At 36.3% G+C, this 18647-nt stretch overlaps 1 protein-coding gene across 3 annotated transcripts; it reads right to left on the bottom strand.

Moving 5' to 3' along the window:
• Positions 1-308: 308 nt before the first annotated feature.
• arntl1b (aryl hydrocarbon receptor nuclear translocator-like 1b) lies at positions 309-18315 on the bottom strand. 3 transcript variants are annotated; one of them, XM_046857997.1, is made up of 18 exons: positions 18175-18315; positions 11835-11893; positions 11585-11732; positions 11184-11216; positions 11048-11086; positions 10699-10856; positions 7999-8078; positions 7822-7914; positions 7561-7678; positions 7203-7352; positions 5222-5468; positions 3721-3827; positions 3389-3539; positions 2626-2711; positions 2129-2237; positions 1881-1974; positions 1682-1775; positions 309-1489 (listed from the first exon to the last, which is right to left on the bottom strand). In XM_046857997.1, exons 2-18 carry the CDS (start codon positions 11845-11847, stop codon positions 1329-1331), a joined length of 1881 nt encoding a protein of 626 aa, XP_046713953.1. In that variant the 5' UTR covers positions 11848-11893; positions 18175-18315; the 3' UTR covers positions 309-1328. The 3 variants fall into 3 exon arrangements, with proteins under 3 accessions (XP_046713953.1, XP_046713952.1, XP_046713954.1); XM_046857996.1 differs by having other exon boundaries at positions 11184-11222; positions 18175-18314; XM_046857998.1 differs by lacking the exons at positions 7999-8078; positions 10699-10856; positions 11048-11086; ... (2 more) ...; positions 11835-11893; positions 18175-18315 and having other exon boundaries at positions 7799-7914.
• Positions 18316-18647: the final 332 nt, after the last annotated feature.

Here is an 18647-nt window from a genome sequence, read left to right on the forward strand (position 1 = left end):
AGCCACATAATCAGTGTCGGTGGTCATCTTGCAGCCTGAAATTGAAGTATTTTATGTGAGAACAAATAATTTATAGAGGAGCCTGAGAAATTTGTATACCCTTGTCATATGTTCAGGAACAATCTGATGTTATTCATTCCAGGGGAGGATTCAGCAACTAATGAGTATAATAGCTGTAATATGAACTACAAATGATTTCAAAACCAGTTGTTTGCAAAAGAAAAACTTTAGTACATAAGGAAATATGAGTTAAAATAAGGCAGTGCAGTAATGTTGGGGTTGCCTGTATAATAACCATATAGATATAATTTCTGAATCATCTAACACTTTTTTATTTAAAAAATATATCACAGCTCAAACAATACACATACATACAATTTCTGAAAAACCTCATACACCCACAGGCCACTTTTATAGGAACACTTTTTATATGCAATCATCCATTTAACCAATCATGTAACAGTAACACAATGCATAAAATTATGAAGATACCAGATAATCAACCAGGAACAGGTATGTGAGGCTACAGTATTCACAGATTTGCAGAAAATGGACAGCTTCAGTTTTTCAAGCCCAAATTCCTGTATTTGGCTGATTGGAACAGAACCCAATGTGGTCGTTTGCTGCTGTACTCCAGTGCCATTAAGGTTCATTGCTGCTTTGAGAATGTTCATTTTTAAAAGCACTATTAAAAAAAAAAAATTCATTGAATATGTTCCAATATGTTTTTCTGCTCATCTTGACTGTAAAGAGTGGTCATTTCAGTTACTGTGACCTTCCTGTCACCTTGAGCCAGTCTGGCAATTCTCGTTTATTTTTTTCTTTTCTAAACTGAACAGCTTATCTGGGACCAAGAACCATGTCATTGTCAAAGGCTTTGGAATCACGTTTTTTTTTTTTACCCTGTTGTAATATTTGAGGTGAGTATAAACTGAAGCTCTCGATCTGCATCACTTTTTACTTTATGCTGCTAAAACATAATTGGCAAATGTGGAGATGTTCCTTTTATTGTGGTGGATAAGAGATTTCTGCATATAATGGTGCCAAAAAATACAACAAAGCCTGTGCAATGTTGACAAAAGTGGAGAATTCCAGGGTTCCACTTTCTAGGCGCATAAAATTCCTGAAAGTTGACTAGTGTTGCTGGGAAGTGTATCTTAAATGTGTGTTAGAATATCCATGTAATTGTACAATATTAACACTTTCAATTTCATTTGTGTGTGAGGCTTTATGGAAAAACATAGGCCTGATGATGGACAGATTGATAAAGCAGAGCGGTGCTCCCTCTTTCTTGTTCTAATACCTCCCCTGAAAGTGATACTCTACTCTCACAGAGGCCATGGCAGATCACTAAAATCCACAGGCCCTCCAAGTCCTGCGTCAGCCTCCAGAAGACTCATGATGACGGCCATGGCCGCCTCATCGTTACTAGGGCTGCTGGAGCCAGGATCGTCCATGATGTCCCCGATGCTGATGTGAGAATTATCACCTGCAGGAGACCAGCAAAGTGGTGTGATTACACTTATGATGTAAAAATAATGTATAGAAACAGAAGCAGTTCTGGATATTCCAGTCTTTCTAGACTGGCAAATGATTAATGCTTTCAGGAAAAAAAAACTATGCATATTTCTGTACTTTCTCGTCACTGTAAAAGCATGAAAACTATCGTGTTTAAACTTACTTAAAAGTGAGTTGTTAGAGTAAGGGTATCCTATGGAATCCTGGCCTGATACCATCCCCACTGAAGGAATGTCTGGAGTTCCACCATTCTGAATCTGGTCAGTTAAAAAATACAACCAGAAAAATGTATTCACATTTTCTGTACATATATATTTTGTATGTATATTTTTTAAATCACATTAGTTAAGCCACACTCTTACCTTCTTGCCCCCAGGAGATGAAGTATCTGGAGGAGGTGTGCTGTTAATATTCAGTGGGCTCGAGCCACAGCTAGAGGGCGACGAGCCTCTTATCCTGTTAATCACAATTTAGCGTCAGCAGGCTGTGTGCACCTATTCCCACTTGAATTCCAATTGTTTTTCTACTCTAATAGCAGTGGCAGTTTTTATTTATTTAAGAAGCTCAAAACAAAATTTTTACACCTCACAGTGGATGGCGAGCAGCTCACCTCTGGATTTCCATAACCTCGTCTGCGATCATACGGCCGATCTTGCCCGCTCCAGCTCTTGTGCCTCCAGGAATGCCAGGCACTGTCTGCAGAGCCCGTTTTCCAGAACCTGGAATTAATTAGTTGTAATTTAACACAATATTTTTTCCAGACAAAACCGCCTCCTCTGGAGATAAGAAGTCTCTTTTGTAATGTTTTTCTAATAGATTTTCATATAACAAATTTTCTCTTAAATAAAATGCAAATAACGTCTCTAATTGTCTCTAAATTTTCAACCATTTGTATTACAATGCTTATTTAATAAAATAAGTTTGGCTCCTTGCAGTGTAGATAAATATACTGAAATGTACTGTAAATGATACATATGTAAACAAGTATATTTAAAGAATATCACAAGAGTGCTCTCTCGATTATTTTGCACTTTGATTATAAAAATATATTTCCACTGAGGCAGAAAAGACAACTTGTGGAGCAAAATGTGTGTTCCATTGCCTCACCATCAGCTGTGAGGACACTGTCCATGCTCTGGGGGGAGGCAGTGAGCTGAAGATAGCTGGGATCAGCTCCATCGCGTGTGGCAGCCCTGAAAAACCAACAGCAGCAGCTCTTCAATGATCTTGTAAGCTTGACCGTTTGCCTACTTTCTGCTTTGTAATCTAACATGCCTAACTGGCTTTCTATTTCAACAAGTCTGGTTTAGCTGCATGACTGATGACATGATGAGTTATAGCACAAAGGTACAGGCATTAAGCAGATGCAGGTTTGATTTTTATTTTATACGTGTTGTGATAAAAGAGACCAAGTCACTTTTTGTTTGTTTAATAAAAAAAAGAACCAGCAATGACTAGTTCTATTGTTATACTGAGAGAACAGCATAATCCTTGTTACAAAAGTGTTTTTAGAGAACCTGAAGTTAATAATTCAAAACATGCAGCATATCATGTTACATAACGAACATTGTGATGTGTTGTTTCTCTTTATACAATTTAATCTGAACTTTCTATATGACTTTAAAAGTCCATTGTGACGTATTGGAGAAAAACTGTTAAATTAAATTGCTGCTGACTTTCTCAGGTTAACCAGCATCTCTGCATTGTATAGCACTGACTTCCGCACAATTCTTAATGTTGGCTTATTTCTGTCATTTAGCTTTTCTAAATACCTAAAACAAATATAGATTACACTATGACACATTTTGCTCTCATACAGTCCCTAAGACTAGAACAAACATCCATTTAATATAGGACATGGATTACTTACGAGACGATTGTGTTTGTTGCGACTATGTACTCGACCTCCTTGGTCCAAGGGTTCATGAAACTGAACCAACGACTTCTCAGCGTGATGAAGGAGCCATCTTTAACCTTAAACTTGTAACAGTTAGTGTTGATTTTATCTCGCATCTGCAGCACTGAAAAGAGGACAAACAACATCAGAGATCACTACTCATTTTAAAAAGTTTTTTACGTCTATATATACTGTATATCTATATGTACTGTGCATGTTTGTTTATCATACTGTAAAAGATGTGGGTTAATGTATATTCATATGATTGATTTATTTTTTTTCCAAATCAAATTTCTGACAGTTACCTTGTCTGTGACATTCAGCGAGGTGTCCAATGTCATCCTGATGAAAATACTCATAAAAAGATGTCCCCAGCAGCTCCTGGGGCAGATAGGCGAGAATGGCAGTGGCCCTGGAATGATACAAATAAAGAAACAAAGATAAAATTACATGCTTATATATGTGAGGTCAGGAAAACAGCAGTTTTTAGAAGTATATATATTGTAGTAGAATTTCTCAACATTTGTGGCAGTGGAAGCTTCTTGGTTAAGGCATTGGGCTTTGGTTTAAAAGGTCATGAGTTCAAATCCCAGACAGCTCCCCTGTTCACGTGTATGTATGAGGAAAAAATTGAAGTCGCTCTGGATTAGGGCGTTTGCCAAATGCTGTAAACGTAAACATTTGACTGTGCAAAGAGTTTCTTCCAGGCCACATAAAAATCCATCAATGTCCAAATGTTTTAATTACACACAAAAGAAAACAGTAGCGCAAAGTAAAAGAAATGTGTTATTTATACAAAAGTATTGGGACACCTGACGTTTCTAACCATATGTGGTTCTGCCATAAAAACTGTTAATTTAAACATATTCCCAAAAGAGTAAAGTTTATTAAAACAGCAATGTGGAACAGGATGTTCAAAAAGAACATACCGTAATTTCCGGACTATAAAGCGCACCCACTGAATTTTACAAATATTTTTATTTTTAACATAAATAAGCCGCAACTGTCTATAAGCTGCAGGTGTCTACACTAATGTACTTTACACAGGCTTTAACGAAAGACACATTACACACGGTGTAACGGGTGAAATATGTCAGCTTCCTTTAGGAGCATAGCAGTATTTTGGGAATAGCCTGGCGCCGCATTTTTCCGCTATGACTGCATGTGTGGAGACTGAGGATTATGTCCTTATTATTTTCTGATGCTCATTTCTAAGTTTCTTTGACTAACCCGTAACGCTGTTGCCAAGAAAAATAAAAAAGCCAGAGTTTTGGAAACCTGTCTGTGCTTATATGATTTCTGTTGCAACTGGAGTTAGTGAGTTTGCTTTTAATTTTAGTATGCTTAATTATGCAAGCTATTTCATAAATGAAAGATCTGGATTCGATTTCAAATTAAACATACTGTATAAGCCATGAAATATGTACATTTATGATTTTATAGAAGCTAAAAGCATTTTTTAAGCATGACACAAAGCTATGTGTATAAAACTCCTTGAAAAAGTTGCAGATAAAACAGATTTGACAAAATAAACACTTTTTAATAAATAATTGTATTTATTATTAATAATATTCACTCCAAACAATTCTTGTACCAAGTAGATTCAGTTACTAAGCAACATAAGCGCACAATGATGAGTGCATTAGAGTGCAGGTTTACTGGTTTAAAAAAAAAAAAAAAGTCTTACTTTAATGCAGAATTTACACATTGGGGTGTGGTTGCAGTATGTGTATATCAATTGGCTCACCCAGTTAGACAAAAACCAGCATTTTTGTATTAATCACACTGAACATCTGTTCCACTCACCTCTGGTCAACAAAAACGAACTTGCCGTCAATGGCATGGCGCGAGACATACTCGGTTGGTTTGACACGGATGTCTCCGTTCATTGGCTGAGGGATGATGTGGGGGTGGAGACGGCCGATGGCCACCAGGCAGCTCAGATTGCAACCTTCGTTATCAGGTTCATTGTCCTCATCCAAACCCTTCTGCATGGGTGGCCAGCTCTTCAGATAGCCAGTGCTGTGGATGGTGCAGAAGCTTTTGCGGTCGGCTGTAGAAGACACGATATATGGCTTCAGAATGAGGTTACTGATTAGATTTAAAAGCAAAAACAACAATCAGAAACTAAAAATGACAGCAGTCATTCTGAGTGTAGTATATTATGAAATAAATATACTATAAAATAATTATACTGCTGCTATTAGAAGAACAAACAGTTTCTGTATTTTTTATAAACAATGTTTTTTTTTTTTTTTTTTTTAAGTTATGATCTTATGATCTTATACACAATGAACAATGAAACTACATAGGCATATACAATCCCAAAAAGCATGATACTGGGGTATAAGCAGAGTTGCCAATATATTGTTTAAACACTATTATTATTTACATCTAACAAAGCAAAATATATACAGTGGAACCCGGTTATCTCACCCTCGGATACCTCGACAACCCTATTAAGTCGACGTTTTTGAAGTGGAACCGCCAAATTCTCGCTTTTTCTAAGCATTTTTTATCGGTTATGTTGACTTTTTTTATGTCGCCGAACCCTAATCCACGGTGCGCTTTGGGAAGAAAAGCGCAGCCGTTGAGAGATTGCCGGTGGGAAGGCACGTACCGGGATACGCATGAGCGATAACAACGACCGCCGTGAACCAACATATACCAACAATAACGGACAGTGAGAGTGTGGAAGTTTAAATAGGAGCTGGTGATGATGATAAACGAGCACCATATGTGCGCGATTGAAGCGGAGCTTCAGAGAAAGCGGCCGAGAAAGCACCTGACACGCTGAAGGGGGCCGAAGGGGGCGTGGCAGGTGGATTCCTGACAGATAAACATGTACTGTATGTATTTTTATAGCATGCCTGCATCAACCAAATCGCGGCAACGCTGTTGTGTAAAAAAAACCTTCAAAAACACGTGCATGCACATTTTCATTTATTACCGCACATCATGTACATAAAGAAATTTCCAGCACGTTAATATATTGCCGCCATTTTGATTTTCGTTTATCTCGATCATCGGTTACCTCGATGCTTTTTGGCGACCCCCTAGGACATCGACATAACCGGGTTCCACTGTATATAGTTATATTTAAAGATCAGTCCTTTAGGTCTCTTACAGTAAAAAAAAAAAGTTAATTTAATGTTTTATAAAGAAAAAGAAAAAAATACACATTAAATACATGACTGACATTTATGGCATACAGATGTTGGAGGGTGCCTCTTTCAGACAATATGATATGTGTTATACAATAAAACATGAGTTCATGAATTCACTAATAACCCAATTATGATTCAGTGCTACCACCTACACTACACTACAATACACTACCTGAGCCAACATGGGTCAGTCAGCTATTTTTAAGTTTTCCACCAGACCGTTCATAGCTGCTATACGAGTGATTGGAAAAAACTGATTCTTGGACATTCCACAACATAAGAATTTGGGGATAATTGAGCAAAAACTAGTATTTAATTAAACTTTTTCATAGTCAATGAGAATGTAGTTTTTTTGTAGTTTACATTTATCCTAATAAATGCAAAAGCAATTATTTTGTTTCAAAGGTAACATTATGTGTAAGTAATTAATTTACAAGATCAGTTTCTGTGACTAGACCTAAAATGGGATTTTAAAAGAAACATTAATGTCACTTATATTTTATAGCACAGTGAAATTCACAGTGCCCTATATTATTATGCACATATAATAAATAGAAAACCATTAGTTTTAGTTGTAACTGTTTCAAGTAGATGTTTAAGCATAACCAATGTTGTCTCACCTTTCTTTTTAGAGCATGTAGAGGTGAAGTCCTTGTCCTCCATTTTGATGAGAGGTCTGTTACTTTTCATTCTGCAAAAGAAGGAGCGGCGGGCCCCTGAGCATAGCCTGGAAGGCCCTGGTGTGATGTCCGTTTTTACTGGTAGCCCAGCTAAAAGACAATCAAACACACACACACAATGACTTTTACTATGACATGGCTATCAATCAAAATTAATAATATTTATGTAATGCAATGCAACACTAGCACTACATTACATGTATATTTATGAGGTTGTGACATTCTGGCTGTACCATGACTTTTTAACCCCCCTCCCCAACTCTATAGTGGCCAAAAGGAAATGTGTATTTCAACATACTTTTGGCATCTATGAGTCGCTCCCTTGGCACAGAGTCAGATGAGGACAGCTGCTCCTTGACTTTGGCAATGTCCTTAGGATGCAAATAATCAAACAAGCTCTGGCCAATCAGGTCATTCTGCCAGAGGACAGAAGGTTACAAGGGTGAGCTGGGAGTCTCATATAATGCAGGCTTGCCCTCATATTCTCTACACACAAACATGATTTTACTGTTAAATAAAAACAATATATGTCATACCATGCCTAAGCAGGTGAACTCACTTGGCTGTAATTCAGGATTTTGTACACAGACTCGGAAACAAAAAGAATTTTTCCCCGATCGCAGCCGACCACGAAGAGGAAACCATCAGCAGCCTGTAGGTCCGAAATGAAAATATAATCAAAACCCAAAATCCAACCTAAGACAGAGATTTAAGCTTAAAAAACAGTGATACATACCCTCAGTATCAAGTGTTTCAGTTCATCATCTGACAGAAATGCTGGTTTATAGTTAGCTTCAGTGTAAGGGTTTGCAGCACCTTGTGGACCAATATAATAAATAACATTTAGAGCAGTGCATAATAAATATGTAAGACATAAAACAGGTGATGGAGTGTACTGCTACTGCAAAAGAATCAATTATAAATATTATCTTTTCAACATCACAGCCTAAAAGTGTTTAATTCTTTTTCTAAATTACAAAACTACAATCTTCTTAGAATTTTTCTATGTTAGAAATATAAGTCCTTGTTACTATGCTCTGATGCCTTCTAAAAAACAAAAACAAACTTCATCATATCATTGATTACACACTTAAATGTGGAGAATCCTCTATAAAAATTAAAGACTTCAGTTAGCTATAATATATTACAATAATTAATAAAATATTAAGACAAATGTACAAAAATAAAGTGGTGATTTGGCTGTCAAAGAAAATGATTCAGATTTCAACAGTGCCGTGGAATAACACAGAATAATCACTGCTTGCCAAGAAATCATTGTGCAAGTATACTGCAAAAAAAGTCATCTTAGCAAATGAATTATCAGAAATATAATCAGATTTATCTAGTAATTCATATTGTATTCCACCAAATATTAGATAATTACCGTAATTTCCGGACTATTAAGCGCACCCATATATAAGCCGCACCCACTGAATATGACAAAGATTTTTATTTTAAACATAAATAAGCCGCACCTGTCTATAAGCTGCAGGTGTCTACACTAACTACACTGAAACTAATGAACTTTACACAGGCTTTAATGAAAGACAGTGTCTGTTAAATATGTTGTGGCTCCTTTAAGAGCAGAGCGGCATTTTGGAAATAGCCTGGTGCCGCATTATTCCGGTATTACTGCATGTGTGCAAGACAGAGGAATATGTCCTTATTATTTTCTGATGCTCATTTCAAGTTTCTTTGACTAACCCATAACGCTGTTGCCAAGAAAAATAAAAAAGCACGAGTTTTGGAAACCTGTCTGTGCTTATATGATTTCTGTTGCAACTGGAGTTAGCGAGCTCTCCCTTCACCCAGACTCAACGCGCTACAACGGCTTGTATCTAAACAGTAGCCGACCAAGAAAGTCATTGTTCACTGTCTTCCTCCTTCCTTTCACAACTATTTCTCTCTGGAGTTTATCTTTTGGCATCGTTGTGCGTTTAAAAAAAACTTTTTTTATCCCGATGCCGTGCAGCTCAGAACACAGGTGAGGTGCGTTTTTTTCGTTTCCGTTCGGAAATTTCATTGGCCTAATGTTATGTCGCTCAGTTTTTTGGCTTAAAGTTTGTGAAACCAGGAAAAACACAGGAAAAATTAATAAATAAGCCGCTTCGTTGTTTAAGCCGCGGGGTTCAAAACGTGGAAAAAAGTAGCGGCTTATAGACCTTATTTCACGCTTGTCAATTTATTCTTTATTTTATTTTTGTTCGATTTAGAAATATATACAGAAATAGCTAAACTAATTTAAGCTTTAAATGCAAACTAAATCCAAATACAGTTAATAATCTTATATTTGGTTTATTTTATTCTTATAAAAGAAAACACTAGATACACTTGACCATTTTCAATATATTTCTATATGCTATAAAGTAGGTTTTCCTGTGAAAACTTGTTATTTAGTCAGACATTTTGATGCAGATCTGAATGCTCATAAACAATGATCTATTAAAGTATAGGAGGTCTATACTAAACTTCTGGCACTTGATTTGCATTCCAATTTGCATTCTAATCAAGATATACACCCTTTTAAAAAAACAAACATTTTTAAATATTCCTGACAATTTGTATTCTCGTGCTGTTGAGCTCAACCTGCCTTAAGCCATACTCCTGCTGCCAGCTGCCTGGTGTGATCCTGACACATTTCTCTTTGAGTCAGTGCCAAATCCTGACAAAAAATTCCTGCTTTGATTCTCCTCACCCTCCAGACCTGACTGATCAATTTTAATGTTCTGATCCAGCTCTGTTTCATGTTTCCCTTCTTTCTTCATTGCTGGAAGCATTCTGCACTTGTGCTTCATCTATGATAATTGTAGATAATCACATTTGAAAACCTTAAATACTTGTTCCTCCTGAAAACATTATTATGTAAAATACCTCCCTGCTTGAACTAATAAATGTACCTTAATACCATACACTTGCACCTCCTGTGTATTGTTCTTCAATCATAACGGTTGCCTTATATTGATTTCAAAATTCTATGACTAATATAACAAACATCCATATTCTTTCAATACATTTACTACTGTTCACTTTTTCCGTCTACCCCTAATGATTCATCATCTGCTACATTTAAGGCATTTGGTAAACGCCCTTATTCAGAGCTACTTCTCAATTATTCTTATTTATACAAATGAGTAATTAAGGGTAACGGGCCTTCCTCAAAGACCCAGGAATGAATATTTGGTAGTGCAAGGATTTAAGTTACAACTTTACAATCAGAAGGCCACTGACCACTTGACCACCGAGGTACCTCTCCCTCCCATCATCAAAGGTCACCGAGTGCCAATATCTGATTCTTCTCAAGCTGTTACCCTCATTTCATCTCAAAGAGTTTTTTTTTTATGGCCACCCTTTTCTCTGGCTCACTAATTACAGATCTACATCTATGTCTCTAAGCAGCATTTCTCAAATGAGTAAGAGCACTGTTAGTCATTTTTACCTCGTAACGTTTTCATGTGCTGGACAGCCATGCGCAATACAGTCAGTTTGTCCAGTTTGCGTGACATGGCGTTGCAGGTAGGCACTAATGAAGCCAGCTCGTCAATAAAGCTGTTCATTTTGTCCCTTCGTCGTTTCTCGATCTGACTGTGAGCCTCCCTACCAAGAGCACAAGAATAAGATTTACATGTATGAAGCAACAGAGCCTCATGATACAGACAATATAAGACAATGAAGTGTCAGAAAAATCTACTTTTACTCATCAGAATAGAATAGAATTTATAATTGACAGGAATAATTCATTCTGCTTTGCAATATTGTTTAAATGAGTGAAGATGCAGAAATGCTACCTGGCATTCTTTATCCGCCCATGTTGATCAATACAATCCCTGTTAAAACAGAAATAAGATCAATGTGTACAAAAGAAAATTTACTATAAGTTTCTTAATGTATCACGTTAAAATGTGTTACCCTTGTTATTGTTACCTTCCAATTTGCTTGTCCTTGTCCATTTCCATACTGTCCCTTGAAAAATTATAAAGTATAAAGCTGAAGCAATTGATTCAGTTAACGATTACCGAGTGTATGGGGAAAAAGGTTCAAATCGACATAATAGCATCAATCATTTTGTGACTCAGCATGAAACCATTCATTGCAAATACTATAAAGCATGAGAGTTTCACAGCATTAAACTCTATATATGACTGAATTGATGTGTATTTATTTAATTAATTAAAAAATATTTAGCAAATAAAACATGGTACATGCCATTTAAAAAAAAATGACATTGGTAACAGGTGGTTGTTAACTTGAATATGTTGATGACTTCAGCAGTGTATGCAAAAAACAACATGACCTACAGGAATGTAATTCTGAGTTAGGCTTACTGGTAGTCAGTGGAGCTGCCTTTCCTCTTGCGGGTGTAGTCCATAGAGGACATGCTGATGGAACTAGTGATGAGCTCAGTGGAGCTGGGAGACATGAACTCATTCATTGTAGAGGAGATGTCCATTCTCTGGTCTGCCATGAGATCATCTGCAAAAAAAAATTAAACTCCTATCGAAATTGTCTAATAACTGAAGCGCTGAACTGAAGAACAATAGAAATGGCATCATAAAATTTGCTTGCACAACTCACCACAAAGATTCATAAGGACTGTCCTACTTAGACCATTTCAAGAAATCTTTGGCTGTAAACTGCAAGGAAAGAAGGCTCGAGTAAAACAGTGGGCATGATGTTTAAAGACAGAGTGAAAGTACATTTAATAGCAATATAAGCCTGTAGCCCAACCATAAGTAGAGTAAATGGCACAGTCATTAATGCTATTGAGGCATATCAAGATAAATCAAAATATATATAATTATACATTTTTAAAAACATCATTTTATTTTAAGTTTTAACATTAGGGAAATCACCAAATAAGAAACAAACTGTGGTGTAATTCAATAAGACAAAAAAAATTACATTGATAAACTGGAAAAGAAAATTGTACCATGCATGTACACCCCCAACCCCCTCCCCTCCCCCAAGACTTTCCAAATACTGGAGACACCACCCATAAACACTCAATCAATAACACCAAATCAGCATATCGCTTCATCAAATCAGCAAAAACACACGCCACATGTTTACGTGTAATGTCCAAGATACAAATGCCCATGATATGGATGTTACTATAGAAACTAGATCCAATTAAAATCAGCACATTAATACCAACCTGAGATTTACTTTATAGACAGAGCTACTGTCAGAGCTGTTGTTATAGAAACACCTTCCAACCAATCATCTAATCTTGTAAATAAAAAAAAAAAATCTCCAAAGGTTTAACACAAGTGACCTTGACATTTCAAAAGGAGTTTATTGCATACTATTAGCTAACGCTTTATTCTCACATATAAGACTTGATTGATCTGCTTTATTAAAGGCCTCAGGAAGGCATGTGAAATGCAGGTTATGAACTGCTGTCAGACTCATCTGCAGTGAGTCATCTCAGAATTGATTTTTAGTGTCCTATTTCCCATTTACTCCCTCGATATGTCACAGCCAATCCAGATCAGACAGAGCATCACGGTTTCACAACAGCGAATTAGAGACATAAGGTCCTTAGTGCACACAGATGAATGATTTCCTCCCTGTGACTCATCCTTTTTTTACATTAGATCACTAGATATCAAATTCACTGTAAAACCTGAAAATAACAGTAGGTGTAGTTTCCGGTACTATAAGGCTGCAAATGTACTTCACTATCACCACATGAATATGTTTGCCTGCATCACAGATTCACTTGCATATCTTATATACATCTGGATGATTAAAGGAGGCGAGCCAATACACATCTGTCCATCTGTTTTCCATGTTCAACTGTAATGCTTAGTAAATCAAATCACAGGAAGGTTAAACAGACTAAGGAGCTTTGCTATGCTTTGAAACGTTCCATCATTTAAAAACCATCACCGTACATTAAAAAACTGTACTATTCTAAAAAGTCCAGAAGACTGTCAATCGAAGCAAAACTTACAGTACTTTAAAAAATGTAATCAGTACCAAATACATTAAGAAAATCCTGTTGTGTTTAATAAGTAAATCTTACTTATTTAAAATATTAAATGAATGTGGACTAAAGAGATGGACACACTATATGGACAAAAGCATATGGACACCTGATCATAAGATTTGTATGTGCTTTTTGAACATCCCATTCCACATAACCACAAATGGCTAGAAAATCCAGTGTTCTAATTCTTTTACATATTTCTAGCATTGCTTCAAATCTTAAATATGACCTGATTTCATCAACTGCATGACCGATGATGATTTTATAGCTTATATACTGTGTAGTAGCAGAGGATCTTTGGCAAAGACAAATGAAGATCGGCTCTTTATCACACTCATTCTTACACAAATCTCCATCTTTCTCAAGCAAAAGCAAATTAAATAACAAATTTTCCTTTGAGTATTTGTTTAATCATTACCCATTAATCATTATCTAATCACATCTGCTGAGAGACTTCAGGCTCTGAGACTCTTATCATATTAGAACAGGCTCTGGAGGCCTGTCGGGTAACAGGAAGTATTTTAAAAATGAATTTATAACAGCAGCCATATTCTAGTGAATAATAGAATACAGGTGAATATGATGTGCGAGTCAAATTATCCAACATTACAGCCCTGCTAGTGAACAAAAAAATGACAAAAGAGGCTGCTTGAATTAGCAGTAAGGAAATAAAAGCCAGCAAGGTGGAAATAAACCAAAAATGAAAGAGTGGAAAAGCAAAGCCTGGGAGAATGTAGGAAAGATAGATCATTTGCTTTTTTATTTTAAAGGCTAACCTAAAGTCTAACCTAGCTGCTACTATATATTATATATGTGCTCAATATATAATATATTTCTTAAAAACACTGATATATGAACAAATTTAACCTCCTTAATTGGACTTTATGAAAAACAAAAATTCTCACTTATTTATCTTAAAGCATGTAATTAGTAGCTACTCTGTATTATCCAATAACTACAGTGAAACTAATAAATTAAGGCAGTTTTTTTTTCTTTTTTTACAAATTTTTGGGTTGTGAGATTAAATCAGTAGTCTTAGAATGCTTAATGTGATGAGCTCACTAGTATCTGAATTAGTGCCACTGCTACTAAAAGCCAATCAATAAAAAAGTACCGGCAGTATCGAAAATCTCTTTTACATGCAAAATCTCTTTTGCTATGAACAAGAACATTCACCTCAAACTCAAATGATCCAAACACAAATGACTCAATATGCTGCTTTGGCATTTAAATAGTTTCTCTAGACGTAACATTGCTAATATTACACCGAAAGCTTGAACACAGTAATTTTCTCTAATTGTAGCTTTAATCTTCATCTGATAACCTATTATTGTACAGTCTAATATAGAATTCAACCAAGGTTTTATTTATGCATACTTTGTGTGCACTGTGACAAGTCAAAATATTAAAAGACTGATGTCATCCTGCAGCCTTAACCTGATTTCTACATTACATACAGCCATCTATAATGTTAAGTTGTAAAAACTAAATCAAAACGTGTAATTACCCTGGTTCCAACCCTTAGTGTTGCCTCTCAACAAATGCATCCAGGTACTAACTTACAGAGAGAACACATAGTCATGACGCTTGCTAAATGTTGTATCAAATACAAAGCTAGTCACTAAAATGGTGAGAGCAAAAGAGACATGAAACATAAACATAACTTTGTCTACACATATTGTGCCGTACACAGATCTGCACTAATATTTCCACATATATATATACACAGTACAGACCAAATGTTTGGACACACCTTCTCATTCAAAGAGTTTTCTTTATTTTCATGACTATGAAAATTGTAGAGTCACACTGAAGGCATCAAAACTATGAATTAACACATGTGGAATTATATACATAACAAAAAAGTGTGAAACAACTGAAAATATGTCATATTGTAGGTTCTTCAAAGTAGCCACCTTTTGCTTAGATTACTGCTTTGCACACTCTTGGCATTCTCTTGATGCCTACTTTGAAGAACCTACAATATGACATATTTTCAGTTCACTTTTTAATTTTTTTGTTATGTATATAATTCCACGTGTTAATTCATAGTTTTGATGCCTTCAGTGTGACTCTACAATTTTCATAGTCATGAAAATAAAGAAAACTCTTTGAATGAGCAGGTGTGTCGAAACTTTTGGTCTGTACTGTATATATAATATATATAAACTTTTGGTCTGTACTGTATATATAATATATATACAGTACAGACCAAAAGTTTGGACACACAAGGTGTGTCCAAACTTTGTCTGTACTGTATATATATACTGTGTATATACACACACCTTACACACATATATATCAGCTTATGCACATTTTTCATTGCCATAGCCTTAACTATATACTTCTTGTACATTCTCAACAATGCCTGCACAATCTTTAACTGCCATAGTCATATAACTATTTACTTGTTCACTTATAACTATTTACTTGCACATTTTTCACTGCTATAGCCTTTTTAGTTATTTGCTGTACATATATTTTCACACACACACACACACACACACACACACACACACACACACACAATATAAATATATCATGCTGTATATATACTGTACTTACATATTTATCTGCACTTGTCAATTTGCACAATTACTACTATTTGCACATTTAGTAGATGCTAAACTGCATTTCGTTGTACCTGTACTAAGCAATGACAATAATAAATCAATCTATCCATCCATCCATAAATGAAATAAACTGTAATACCAATGGTCATATTTTAAACTGCAGTGCCATTTAGGAGATGCAGCAGAATGATGAGAATGACATGATGGATGAGTAAGGCAGGATGATGAGTAAGATAGAATGAATAACAGATTTACAGATGGAGCACTGAAATTGAAGTCAGAGGGCAGCCACTTCTACAGCTACAAATCCGTATACATTTATGCAAGCACGTCTGCACAGAAAATTGATATGTGTAATTGGGAATTGTGTGGCATGAGAAATATTCATCTCTTGATGGGCTCTATTGATGTATTATTCAATTTAGAAAGAATTAACCACAGTTCTCTTGCTTCACAAATGCACTAAATGAACATTATACTTAACTAAACTATATAATTTTTCCCCAAAGAGAATAGTGTCCTTTTTATCTGCTATTCTATTCTACCACTAAGTCCACTTGCTTGGATTTATAAAGATACGCCGAGCGTTCTGTCTTCAGGCACAGACTTTTCACTCAATTCTATAAATCCTAGCACAGATTTACTTGGTAGATGTGTATACATACTTTCAAATCAGATAAAAAAAAATCTATACAATTCCTGTGCAGGGCTGTGTAGTCTTAGTTATAGTTATAGTCCTGTGTTTAGGTCTATGTTGTTTTAGTTCCTCTTGTGTGTAGGTCAGTGTAGGTTTAGTTATTCATGTGTAGGTCTGTGTAGACTTTGTAAGTCTATGTAATCTTAGCTAGTCCTGTGTGTAGGTCTGTTTCGTTTTAGTTAAGTCTTGCATAGGTATGTGTTGTTTAAGTTAGTCCTGTGTGTAGGTCTGTCTTGTTTTAGTTAGTCCTTCGTAGGGCTGTGCAATCTTAGTTAATCCTGTGTGTAGGTCTGTGTAGTATTAGATAAGTTCTGTCTAGTCTCATGTAGCTCTATGTTGTTTTACCTGGTACCAGGAAACAGGAAGAATGTTGTTTAATTTCATTGTCCCACTGTATATGTTTTGATATGACAATAAATGGCACTTGACAAAAAAGCACATTAACATACTGCTTGCGTAAAAGAATTGTATCAATGAAAAATAAAATGTTCATGTTCAACTAAAATCATCCCTTATTGTGCAAAATTATGATTTCTTTATATAGCATTATACAATGTTGGTGTTCTTAGGACATAAACTTATGTTAGTTGGAAACAAATCCATCCAAATATTACCCTGTACACTTAAGATTTCTAATTTTGGTTAAGGTTAACATCATCCATCCTAGTCATAGAAATGCTGGGGTTTCTCTGTGAGCTCTTTTTGGGGCAGCCAGTTATGTTTGTCATCCCACACTGCTGGCAGATGTTATCCAAATGTCATCATACACTGCTCCTGGTGGAACACCAAACATAAGGCAGGAATACAGTCTCGATATAACTCTGGACCTTCATTCTACATGTTTTCAGGAGGTAACCAGAGAATCTGGAGAAAACAGATTTGAGAAGAACAAACTCCACACGAGCTCAGGACGGAACCATCGTGATTAAATATTTTTGTCGTATCGCCCACCACTAGCATGGCCACACCCACTCTTCTAGTGCTGATCCGATTTTAGGGCTTGGCATTGATTTTTACCCAGATGACCATAACACAAATCTGGCAACCTTTATGTATGAAAATACAGGAGCTACTTTGCTATACTGCTGCACCAGGACGTGTTAAGAATAGAATAATCATCAGCATACGTGTGGGTCTCGTTGATCGTTTGTATTTTATATAAAAGCAAGTGTAAACAAAATGGGCAGCGACATCAACAACAACATAGACAAACAAGACCAGGAACAATCGGGTTTCTTCCTGGAGAATCTAAAATGCTGGACTGACTAACACACACACACACACACACACACACACACACACACACACACACACACACACACACACACACACACACACACGTATATCTATAATGTGAACAGTCAGTGACTACACTGATAGTGGCTCCGTCAAAAATGCGCATATCTGTAAAACACTGCGCAGAAGGGTGTACAGCTGTCAAGACGTGACTCATTATTTCCCCAATTTATCCAGTACGGCTATTTTTGTGTATTAAATCCCAATCACACCTGTTAAGGCTTTCAAAGTTGCACACATGACGTTATAAGTCGGATCTACAGCTCATCATTACCAAATCTTGAAAAACGACTTAAAATCATAAACGTAAATACACAGCTTAATGCTGTTTTTGATTTGTTTTTAAGTCGTACTCACATGAAGAAGGCAGAGAAGGCACATATGTAGTCACTGTAACATGGACGGCGGAGGACGGTACATATTTACACTGACCTACTTTTTCCTCGTTCGCCTTGAATAACCAGCGCGCCACTAACCTACTTACGGACCAATCCTGTGGCAGCACAGAGCAAGCCTTGGGCTGGCTAACCAATCAGAGAGCGGGTTATGGCTGCGGCAGCCAATGGCGTCGCGAGGATCAGGAACGCGTCTGATGGGTTCGTGGCTCACGTCTGAACATAAATACAACCAAGAGGTGAACAGCGGAAAGTAAAGGCGTTCACAGAGAACACGTAAGAGAGGAGAGGAAATACAATGCAGATCAGGATCAAGGCATTGAATGGCGTGTTTAAGATTTTAGACATGGCGTAGCATAGACTGTGCAAAGGCACCACATAATAATAGTGCAATGGAAAGAAAAGTATTGTATTGATATATTACTAAAAACAACT

This window comes from Silurus meridionalis, chromosome 9 (assembly GCF_014805685.1).
Source record: "Silurus meridionalis isolate SWU-2019-XX chromosome 9, ASM1480568v1, whole genome shotgun sequence".
NCBI lineage: Eukaryota > Metazoa > Chordata > Actinopteri > Siluriformes > Siluridae > Silurus > Silurus meridionalis.